Source organism: Camelina sativa, chromosome 5 (genome assembly GCF_000633955.1).
Source record: "Camelina sativa cultivar DH55 chromosome 5, Cs, whole genome shotgun sequence".
Taxonomy (NCBI): Eukaryota; Viridiplantae; Streptophyta; class Magnoliopsida; order Brassicales; family Brassicaceae; genus Camelina; species Camelina sativa.
In genome coordinates this window covers 22,411,217-22,424,009 of record NC_025689.1, presented here as the reverse complement: position 1 = coordinate 22,424,009, position 12,793 = coordinate 22,411,217, and the positions used below count along the sequence as shown (strand labels likewise).

Below are 12,793 nucleotides of genomic sequence, written 5' to 3'. Positions count from 1 at the left end.
AATAGTCAACATAGAAAGAATGTGTTAATACTCCTAAGATCTCGCAATCATTTAATATATAAATTGAAATCCAACATACAACCTTCCTATAATACATTTTCGATTCACATATCGCAAATGGAAATGTACATTTCATTCGCTTCATAATCAAACTAAATTTACTATAACCGAGCATATTTGACATATATACCTAATGAATCTTCTCTAAATCAAAACAAATCGGATCTTACAATATCTTATAAACTTGCCAAATCCGGTGAGTAAGTTATTTCAATATCTTCAAATTAAACTTTCTCATCAAGATTGTATTAACTCACGATGAAAAAAACCCTACCATTCTACCATCATCTCAAACACTATATAAATGTGTCATTCACACAATCAATAAGCACTCGCTACACCACAATTGAAAACTATCATAAGCAAAAAAAATCCAAACCTATTTTAACCTCAATGGCCCCTTATATGCAGTATGACTCATGTATCATTTGTCAGGCAAATGACGGAATTATGGCCACAATTGAAGAAGCTGATGTTTTAGCATCAAAGGTTTAAAAAGCCTATTTGTATTAGTCTCAAATCTTTTTTTTTTTGGTTAAGGCCCAAATCTTTATGCTGATAAAATAAGATAATAACTTTGCTTTACTCCACTTTACCAAAACAGTATTTTATTTCATTTATTTTGCTTTAAGTTTTCGGAGTTCTATTTTCGTGTTTTTCTCACTAACCAAATCAAGTACTGAGTAGTAAATGCCTTATGTAAGTTACGATCTGCATTTTCTAATTTAAAATGCCTTATGTAAGTTAAATTAATTAGTTACAAATTCCTTATGTAAGTTAAATTATGTAGTTATGCCACATTGTATTTTTTTGGTTTATTTTTTTGACGACGTTACAAATTATACCTCTCTTCGAAAAAGACCGGGTTCGAGAAAGACCAGGTTCTAAGGATTTAGGAAAGAAACAGATTATTTAATTTAAAATTCACAATTCAATAAAATTAGATATTGTTACCAACTACGAAACGCATTGTTTTTGTGATTATGTATATAGATACAGTAATTTAGGTAAGGGTTGACTATGCGACAGGTAACGATCCAATTTGGAACGAGTTGATAGTTTTTGGGTATTTTTAAAAATAATTAGATAGTTTTTGAGTATTATTATTTGTTTTTAGATAATTTCAACTAACTAAAAGTTAAATATTCATTGGAGAACTCAAGTATCCTGTCTAAATTTTTTACCGAGTACCTATTAATAAATATTGGCTAATGAGTAATAATTTAAAGAGAACGATCATAGGACAAAAAAAAAATTATGATGGATACGAGAGAAGACGGGACAGGACAAGACGGGATAGGATGGGACGAGACAGTAAATATTTCATGTTATAAAGTAGATATGTCTATGTTATATATGTACAATAATTCAAACTAAAACTTAATTGAAATCCAATATTTAGATTTAATATCAATTTTATACAAATAGTTATTTTATACATTTAAAATAATACGATTCTAACTCATTTTTCGAATTTAAATTTTTATATGAGAAAGAAAATTAATATTAAGTTAATTTATATGAAAAAGTTTAAATTAAACAAAACCACAACATCATGTTATTAATGTTTATCAAAAATTTTAAAAATAAAAAATCAGAAATAAATATGAGAATAAGGTGGCTGGATCGCTCCAATTTTTGGGACTATCATCAGGTGGCTGTTCCGGCAAATAAGGTGGCAATTACTATCGTGAATAGTATTACGAGGAACAGTAGGTTTCAGTCATATTTAGCACTCAGAGGGTTATCTTGGCTTCATGATCAAGTGCATGCCGAGGAATAATGTTCTTGGTGTTTATTGTTGTTCTTGGTTACTTTCGGTTCTTAAACTATTTTTGGTTCTATCAGATGACCCAAACAAGAAAAATTTGAGAATATAAATATCTTATTGTTCTACCATCAGCAGTCCATGCAACAATTTATTTTATGATTCATCATCACTGTCTTTGTTGAAATCCATTATGCAATAAATTAAATTTCATGAGAAATCATTATTGTAAACACCTAATAAATAAAAAACTTATTTTTTGTGTGCAATTAAACAGAAAACATATAAAACTAAAAAATTGATGTATTATGTAAATGAAATTATGACTATGTCCGGCTATTTATGGTATTATAATGAGAAATAGAGGATGTGCGACGGAAACGGATAATTCTTATAACAAAACAAATTGCACTTAAACAATTTTTTTTTTAAATTCACTATGTGACATATAAAGAAATAATATGAGATGGATATTTTGAGAATTTTGGATATTTTTGAAAATATTTCTTGATGTTTTAAGAAGTATAATTTCCACTAACTATAAAAATTAAATATTCAATTGGATACTTTATAGATTTTGTGAATTAATTAGCCACTTTATAATAACTTAGATAGTTTATTAAAATTGTAATTCTTTTCGGTAATTCTAATTAACTAAATAAAAATTAAATATTCAAGAAGAATTCAAGTATTTCGTCTATACCCAATCTCTATTAAAAATATAGCATAATAAGTGATTATTTAAAAGAAAACGATCATAAGTATGACATCTCGGTTTGCGGAGAGATTTTAAAAAATTGATTTGACCACCTATGTCACCAAAGTGCAGTTATCTTTTGTCAAGGTTCCTGAGAATAATCTAGAGTAAAGCATGTTTGAGCTGTAGTAGATTCATGATGGGTGACCTTCCGGAAGTAATTGTCGGAACTGTGCGAGTGAAGACAAAACATAGGAAAATATTATGTGGTGATTTGTGGGGACGGAAAACAAAATTTTAAAACCTCCTGAACGTAGCAAATCGGCCGTTCGATATGGGTGGGCACACGGGGCGGGAGTGGACATGAGCCCATTAAGCGAAATGGACACATGGCGGGAGTGGACCTGAGGCCACTAAGCAAGGTGACGGTCGAAGTGTTACAATAAGACAGAAAAATTCTGATGGATATGGGACGAGAGAAGACGAAACGGGACATGATAAAATAAGACGGGAAAAAACATGTTTCCCATTCAAAAGTAGATACGTCTAGGTTATATACGCGTAATAATCCAAAATAAGACCAAAATGAAATCTGATTTTTTGATTTCATAGCAATAGTGTACAAATACTTAAATTATATATTTAAAATAATATAATTATATAAAAATACTTTGCCCGTGCTATAGCACGGGATACTACCTAGTATTAAAAATTGCTAAATCTCTGACTTAAAATAAACAAATCACACGTTATTCTCTAATAACTAGGGTAGGATAAATTTGTTTGACTGAAAATATCTTCTGTTATCTTATATCAGAACTGAGAAGTATATATTAAAATAGACCAAATTTGTTGTCACTACACAAATCTACTCAAATTCTATAATAACTAGATTAAAACTCGTGATAGAGCACAGATTGAGATTCATTTTATTTATATTGTATTTTTTATATAATATATAATTTATGTGATTGTTTTAAAAAGTTTTTTTGGATAAAATATTATGCAATAAAATCATATGCTAAATATGATGGCTTGAAAAAGATATATATTTTGTAAGTTTTATATTGTTAATGATTCTAGATAAGTATTTGTGCTATAACACCGATTAAATTTTATATTATATAAAATTTTGTATATTTTATATTTTAAAATAAAATTTTAATATGTTGTATTAGTTTATGTATGTGAAATTATTTCAACAATATATATTTTACATCATGACTTGAATGTCATTATAAGACATAATTTTGTAAATTTGGTTTTTAAAAAGCGAGTTATTATATTATGAGTAATTAAATATATTGTTATACTTTTTGTTTAAATACTTGGTTTCTTGAAATTCTTTCATATTATAGTGAAATATTATTGACATTGCTATAACAAATCAAATTAGAGTGTTTATAGTTCCTAACTTTTATATCAAGTTTCACTATTTTAAAATATTTCAAAATAAACTATTTAAAATGTATTATATTATTTAAAATTATAAAACTTAAAAAAAATATGAAATCGAATTTAAGTATTCAAATTTTTACCCGTTACAAATAATTTTTTTAATTCAATAGATATTATTTTTAAAGAATAATATTACTAAAACTTGAATATTTTATAGATTGAATAATTTATATTTGTTTTTGAAAATTCAATTTATGGTATATCCGGAAATAACACTATTTTTGAAATTATAATAATTAAAATGATAATTTATTTGTTTCACAAAATAGACTCATATATAAAAATGAGAGCTGAAATATAATGATAATTAACAAATTAATATGTTAACTTAGATATAAAAGGATTTATTTGATGAATAATTTGATAAAGGAAATTAATATGGTAAGTTAGATGATATCATGATTCTTTAGAATATTATCTTTTAAGATTTTCGAAATAGTAATAAAATCTTCCGAAAATAAATTAAGGTTGCACCTACTATTTAACTTGTAATCAATTAATCTATAACCTATTTGTAACTAATTTATTAAAATGATATAGTCTACAAAAAAATGTTGTGTACTTCCGTTTTATTATAAAGGGGATTGAAAAGATTTGAGTTCATGAGTGTATTTAAATGTTATTAATGAACTTTGGTGAATTAGGAAAGCTGTTATATTTCTTTAACAAATTATATCTGCAATCTCACATAAAATTATGAGATTTGATTCTTTTATTTTTAAGTAATAAATCCACTAATAATCCACTATATGTTTTTTTACAAAAAGAATCGTCCACTTTTAAATTGTTTCTAATAACAGTAGATTTGAATGTATTTTTAACTACTAAAATTTATAACATTGAATTTAAAATAATTTTCAAAATTTATGTTCGAATAATATATAGGATATTTGTTTTTAATACAAACCATTATATAGTTGGATGATTTTGTATCAGTATTCTCAATATTATTTTATGCCTTGATTGGAAGAGCATATGAGGAAGCTTTTTAAATTTTATCATCCAATCAACATTTATTTTCAGAGCATATATGAGAGCATTTAGAAGCTGCAGATGCTCTCATATGCTCTCTTCCTATATGCTCTAATTTGAAGTATTTTCCAAGCATTTAACTCTAAAATATTTATATATATTAAAAGAAATTTAAATAATTAATTTATTTTGTAAAAATAGAAAATTATGATTTTATAAAAGATAAAATTATTTGTTATAAGATAATATATCTGAGAAACTACTTAATGTTATTATTTAAAATAATATAATAATTTATTTAATATATTAAAATATTATTGTGGATATAACGTTTATAATATATATTATTGTTTCATTATAGTTTAGTGTGTTATATTATATATATATTAAAAAATTATTGAAATTAAAAATGTAAATATAGATATAAACTCTTATAAAAAATTATAATATATATTAATTATTTGTAATTAATGTGTAATATTATAAATATATAAAATTAAAATTATTAAATTACACATTTATATAAATAACAATTTATTAAATTTATTAAATGTAAAATATATTTTAAAAAAAATATATAGCAATGAGTGATAATTAATTTTTTTTAATGAAACACATTTAAATTATGTTTTTTTTTTAAATTAATTAGTATCATATATTAAATATAAATATAATATCTAATACTCCACTGCTATACCAATTAACTAAATGTGTTATATTAATCATAGTATTCAGCTTATATACCTTAATTCTTATGCTGCATAATGCTAATGCTCTAGTATATGTTGTCATGTGCTATGTGATATGCCCATGATGAAATATAATTTATATAATATAATATTAATTCATAGTTATAAAATATTTGATTGAATACAAATACATAAGTTAAAATTTAATAACATATCTCATTAACTATATATATATATATATATATATGTATCAACATTACCTCAAATAAAACTTCATGATTGGTTGCCCAAACACGAAAAAAAATATATACAAAAGCAACAATAGTACCAAGCGATCTGATGGAAATATATTAAAGTGTAACTATTAAATATTTCATATGTTGGCTATTTTGTTACAAATCAATGGAATTTAATCATTTTTGTCAAAAAAAAAGGATGATTAAAAATTTTCAACAAATTTAGTAATTTCAAAAATCGTAAAATATTTGAAAAGGTACATGGAACAAAATCTTTTTGTTAAGATAACATTTAGATATTGTAATTTAGTATACGTATGTTTGTGTGTCGATACAATAGATACTTATAAGAATATAATGTGATTTTCTAATATGTTACATTTGTATTTTATTCCCAATTTTAAATTTTAAATTTATTTATATATGATTAGTTGTGTAGTACAAGCTGCCAAAAAAACAATATTGTTTTACGAAATAATATGGGTTTTGAAAGAAAAAGTCGCTTTATATTTCTCTTGCCTCCAATTTCGGGTTTTTCGGTATTATTATAAAAATGGTGTATCCTATTATATTAATTAAGAAGTATAAAAAAGAAATTAACCTTAAAAAGTGTAAAAAATTACATTCAAATAGCATTAAAAATAGTTAAATAGAAGCTTAAATCATTGACGGTATTAAAAATAATTAATAATTAATAATTATTTAATTATCTAATTAATCAGAAAATTGCGGATTACATGAATACTCAATCGAATTAAGTAGGTTACATTGACCAAATAAAAAATATATCAGTGATTGTTTAATCTTCCTTATTATATCGAACACGGTTGTGGGTAAATTTATCTCAACTTTTTCATATTACAAAGTTTGGTTTTTGCATATATGGGTTTGTCTTTTAATGTGTCCAAGGAGTTTAAGATTTGAGATAGGTGTCCAAGGAGTTTAAGATTTGAGATAAGTGTCAAAACACCATCAAAGCCTAAGTTTTGGTGCGAGGTTTGTAACAAATACTCTAAGTTTGTTGTTCCTAAGTTAGTCATCACATATTAATTAAGGACTATTATTTACGTCTATAATCAATAACAATATACTTATTACAAACAGGGTTTATAGAACTATATAAAGATACTATATAATTTGACTTAAACGGAAACTTACCGAATATCTCTAGTCAGTTGGCTATAAATCCTAGATTACAAATATGTCAATGAGACAATCTTTTTACTTATTTCAGAACTATAGCAAGGATGTCGTTTTATTTTATTAACAAATGTTTAAACAATTTTATTCATCGTTACAATTTCAGTGTTTTATTGACAAAAGTTTTCAATAAATATTTTTAAAACACAAAAGTTATATTAGCAAACTGAATTTATCATCACAAATGAATATAAATAACATAGTAACAAAATAAATTATTACAAATTTACATTAAAAAAAGAGTTCAGCCTGCGGTATACCGCGGGTTAGTACCTAGTTACTAGATTTAAAACCGTGTAAAAACTGTGCAAATACAAGAGTCATAGAATCGTCAATTGGAGTTGTATACTAGATTTAATTTATCAAGTATATTACAAAAAAAACGCTTTACGGATTTGTTTAGCAATATATTTTACCGTATTACTAACTACTAAGGAACAAAATCTTTTTGTACTAGCATATTCCTTAAGAGTTCTCGATATTATCTCTTTTTCCACTAGAAAAATAACACATAATCAGCCTATATAAATATGTAGCATCACGTCGCCAATAATCACAAACAAAGCAAACTTAGTATTCGTGAAGCAAAGAAAAAAAAATCATCAAACAATGAAGATGCTTATTTTAGCCTTTTTGTTTTTTAGCATGACCACTATCATCAATGGTGGAATCACGAGTAAATTTGTTCGTCAAGCTTTACCGTCCATTGAGATGTCTCTCGAAACTTTCCCTTCTCCTGGTGGTTACAACACTCCTGAACAGGTTTGATTTATCATTTTAATCTCGAATATCATGTTCTTAGATCATAGATTTTTCATTTTTCTTTGTTATTTTACTGGACTTTGGATCACAGATTTAATTTTGTGATGTAGAAATTTTAAAAAAATGTTTACCCCAATATTTGAAAATGTTTGATAGTTTGTCGTTGAGTTTTACATATTTAGCAAATATATTTCTTATGATGTTCAGTCTTTTCAAAAACCTACAAAATTCTTTTACCCGAATATTAAGCTTTCGTTGCATAGTTAGTCTTTATATCATGACCAAAAGAATAGATTAGTATTGATTCTTATTTTATCGTTGGCTTTTTTGTAGGTTCATCTAACACAAGGAGATCACGATGGACGTGCCATGATTGTCTCGTGGGTTACGCCGCTAAACCTCGCTGGTTCTAACGTCGTTACTTACTGGATCGCTGGTAATAGTAGTGACGTAACGCCAGCAAAGAAGAGAGCTCACGCTTCCACGAAGTCTTACAGATTCTATGACTATTCCTCTGGTTTCCTCCATCATTCTAACATTAAAGGACTCGAGGTTTGTATCCTTTTAACTTATCTGTTCATAACAACAATCATTTTTATTTGTTTTAAAAGGTTTTTCTAAAGTTTGTTTACATTGGCAGTACGATACCAAGTACATCTATGAGGTTGGTACCGATAAATCCGTTAGACAATTCTCCTTCACTACTCCTCCAAAGGTTGGACCTGATGTTCCATACACATTCGGCATCATTGGTACATTTCTTTTTTCTTTTAAACGATCTAATTCGAAAACTATATTTGAAATTAGAGTTTTTTTCATTCAAAGAATTCATTGTTTTTGTATGTTTGTAGGTGATCTTGGACAAACTTATGCTTCTAACGAGACATTGTATCATTACATGTCGAACCCTAAAGGCCAAGCCGTTCTCTTTGTCGGAGACTTGTCTTACGCAGACAACCATCCGAACCATGACCAGAGGAAATGGGATACTTGGGGAAGATTCGTGGAGCCCTGTGCTGCTTATCAGCCGTTCATTTTTGCTGCCGGGAATCATGAGATTGATTACGTTCCGAACATAGTAAATGAAATCACAACTCTCTTTTATCTAGTCATTTTTGTCTTCCGTAGCAGTTTGTTTTTAATCATTTGAATTTTATTAGGGTGAGCCTCACGCTTTCAAACCCTACACTCACCGTTACCCCAATGCCTACAAAGCTTCACAGAGTACTTCTCCTCTTTGGTACTCGGTCAAACGCGCCTCTGCTTACATTATCGTCCTCTCCTCCTACTCTGCCTACGGTAATTAACACAAAAATGAAAACCTAAATATATTTTGATAGTTGAGTTTTCTTGTATAACATATTTGTATCTCATTTCAGGCAAATATACTCCTCAATACATTTGGCTCGAGCAAGAGCTGAAGAAGGTGAACAGAGAAGAGACTCCATGGTTGATTGTCATGGTTCACTCACCGTGGTACAACAGTAATAACTACCATTACATGGAAGGTGAGAGCATGAGATTAATGTTTGAGTCGTGGCTCCTTAACAGCAAGGTCGATCTGGTTTTGTCTGGTCATGTCCATGCCTACGAGAGATCCGAACGTATCTCTAATGTCAAATACAATATCACCAATGGCTTGAGCTCTCCGGTGAAAGACTCGTCTGCTCCCATTTACCTCACCATCGGAGATGGAGGAAACATTGAAGGAATCGCAAACAGTTTCACTGATCCACAACCAAGTTACTCGGCGTATAGGGAGGCAAGTTTTGGTCATGCGGTTTTAGAGATCAAAAACAAGACTCATGCGCAGTACACATGGCATAGGAACCAAGACAACGAACCTGTCGCCGCAGATTCTATTATGTTGCATAATAGACACTTCTTTCCGGTGGAAGAAATCGAATCTGGCAATGTTAGCGTTTGATTTAAGTGTTCTTTAGAATGATAATGCTCTTAGGAATGTTTGGTTTTCTGTTTGAATTTTTGGATGTTTTTTGTTTTCTTTAGTTGGATATCAATAAAGTTTGTTGGGATTTTAAAAAAGTTTGTTCATTTATTTTTGAATTAATTCGTCGCAGTTAATCTCGAGTAAACTGAAATTACGTACAATATCGTTCATAAGATTTATAGAGTTTACCCCACAAAATTTGCCGAATCAATAAAAATAATAAATACATTTCTTGTTTCTGACGGTTTTTTTGAAAAAAAAATTATTATTAATAAAAGTACATATGCTAGCAATTTTAAAAACAATGAATGAGACATGAGTGGCCGCTGCTAATCTAACATTTCCGACGTTCAAGCTAAGAACTTTCTTGAGACAATCATGTCAACATCGCTAAACCAATATCGGAACTAAGTCACTAACTACTAAGAAGACATAGATTAGCTCCAACCAAAACTTAAGGTGGTATATCCAATTTTTCGGATGATTCTTAAGTATAAAGAAAATTTGAGTAAATTTTTAGGATATTCGGTGTGGAAATGTTAGATTATTTATATAAAAATTAAAAAAATAGTCTGAGGATTTAAATGAAACAATAAAGATCTTAACAGAATTCATAAAGTTTATTTCAATCGTAGTATAGTTATTGATAACTAATTGCAGATATACCTGTGCATAATAGTCAAGGTAACCAATAATTAATTTGCACTATCAAATAGGGTGTTACTAAATTTCAATATATATAATAAAATAGAGATCACTGTACAACTTGCTTTCAGGAGTTGATATGTGGCATTTCTCTTCAAAATATTGTTATCTCTTTTTTTTGTTTGAGTGAATTTATTTATATCATTATACTTAAGAAAATAAATATCAAATTTCATAATAGTTAAAAGTTTTAAGATTCAATTTTTTTGGTTATTTATTCACTATTTAAAGTTTATAATAAATATCAAATTAGATAACGCTAACATAATTTAAAAATATAAAAATAATAATAATTTGCCTTAGAGACACTTTTTCCTATATTTTCTTATTTTTTATTCATTATTTCAATTTCAAGTTAAAAAAACAAACTATATTATGGTAAATTAAACAAATAATTTGATTTTTTCTTTTTAAGTATGATTGGCTTATTTTTTTAATTTGGAGTTATAATAACATAAATCATTTGGAATTCCTTTTTTTAAAGCAAATACATTGAATCTTTTTAAGTTTCATTGGCTTTTTTTTTTTTGATTTGGAGTTACAAAAAAGCAACAATCATTTGGAAATTCAGTTTTAAAATAAAAAATAATAATAAACTTATGTAAAACGTTTAAAAGCAAATAGTGATGTTTCTCTGAATTTTCATTTAATTCCTAATTATTGAAACAAGAAATACAGAAATACTAACAATAGTCTTAAATGTTTGAAAGCAATTTAATAAGAATTCAAAATTATGCATGAAACGTCATGTATATACAACTCAACTCAACTTTTGATAAAGCAATTAAGAAGTGAGCAATTACTACCGTAAAATATGAAGTTTTTAAAAAACACTAATACTCCACATAATATTTTTGCTATATACAAAATTTTTCCTGTTCTCTAACTCACAAATTTATACTATTTTTTCTGTATGAGAGAGTAAAATTTCTTTTTATTTTGCGAAGATGTTGTTTTTTCTTTGTAGTTTACTCGAATTCAGAAGTGAAGTTCTATGTTGGCTATGAGGTTTGGTTACTAGCCAATTCTTTTAAATATATAGGTAAATGAGAAACATTATTTGATTTTAATTATTGAAGAGTCCATGATAGAATTACATTTCTCATTATTGTTTATTTACATATTTTAAAGATATGTGATTTAGATGTACTAAGAGAATCATTGTATTCAAGAAGCATTATTTCAATATGTTGTGCACTGTGAATATCCCCTATATATTAATACAGAAGCACTCTCACACAAAAAGCTGATGTGTCGCAATCACATAGCTTTTGTGTCTTTTTTAATAAATGTTCTTACATTTCATTACTATTTTACATAAATATGTCAATCAATGACATATATAAGGTAATGTTTTTTAATTAGTTTTAAAAAATAAAAGATTTAATCGACAACTAAAATCAGAAATGTATTCACATAACATATTTAATTATTAGAAGTAAATTACATTTCACAAACAATAAAAAATTATTCATTTATTTACCACTTTTATTCATTTTTCTCATTGCATTTTTTAAATTTAGGATTAGTTAAATTAAATTGATTAGTCTTAAGAAATTTTGTTTTACCTATTTAATAGCATAGTGATGTTCATAATAATGTGAAACATGAATTTGATTTTTTTTTTGTCATCTTGAATTTGATTTTTAGAACCACAAAAAAACATCAAAACTTTCTACACCATCTTAAAATTCTTTTCCAAGTTCAAATATTTCACGGGAGAAACATATATTACAGAAAATAAATGCAAATTTGGATAAACGAAAAAAAAATATTTACATATTTTGTTTTATACAAACGTATCTTAAATCTCAAATAATAATTTTACTTATAATATTTTCTTTAAATCAATTTATGTGCGGGTTGGTACCTAGTAAGTTTTAAAACTTTCACCGTAAAAAACAGCACTACTTAAAAAATAACACCTTATTATGTTACCCCAAACCATGGATTGGTTACTAAGTTTTTTTCACATTAAATTTCTCTTACCAAATTTTTGTAACTCTATTAATTTAAATTTGGTGATCTTTCACAATTTCTGGATTTTTTTTTGTCAAACCATTATGTATATTTTTTTCATAATATTTTAATGACTAAATGGAGGAAACAAGAGACCAAGAATTCTATATCGTAATTATAAAATTCTTTAAATAGTAAGTTTCTAGCGAATCATTAGAAAATAATTAAATAGTTTTTTTTGTTAAAATGCTTATGCACTATTTAAAATAATTTTTAAGAATTTTTTAAAATGTTAGATGAGGTTGCATCATTCTATGCGATTAAGTTTTCACCATT

At 26.7% G+C, this 12,793-nt stretch overlaps 1 protein-coding gene across 1 annotated transcript; it reads left to right on the top strand.

Annotated features, from left to right (window-relative positions):
- LOC104787398 (purple acid phosphatase 6-like) lies at positions 7,653-9,872 on the top strand. Its single transcript, XM_010512977.1, has 6 exons — positions 7,653-7,842; positions 8,176-8,394; positions 8,483-8,594; positions 8,694-8,920; positions 9,003-9,141; positions 9,222-9,872. The coding sequence occupies exons 1-6, from the start codon at positions 7,690-7,692 to the stop codon at positions 9,767-9,769; spliced, it is 1,398 nt and encodes a 465-aa protein (XP_010511279.1). The 5' UTR covers positions 7,653-7,689; the 3' UTR covers positions 9,770-9,872.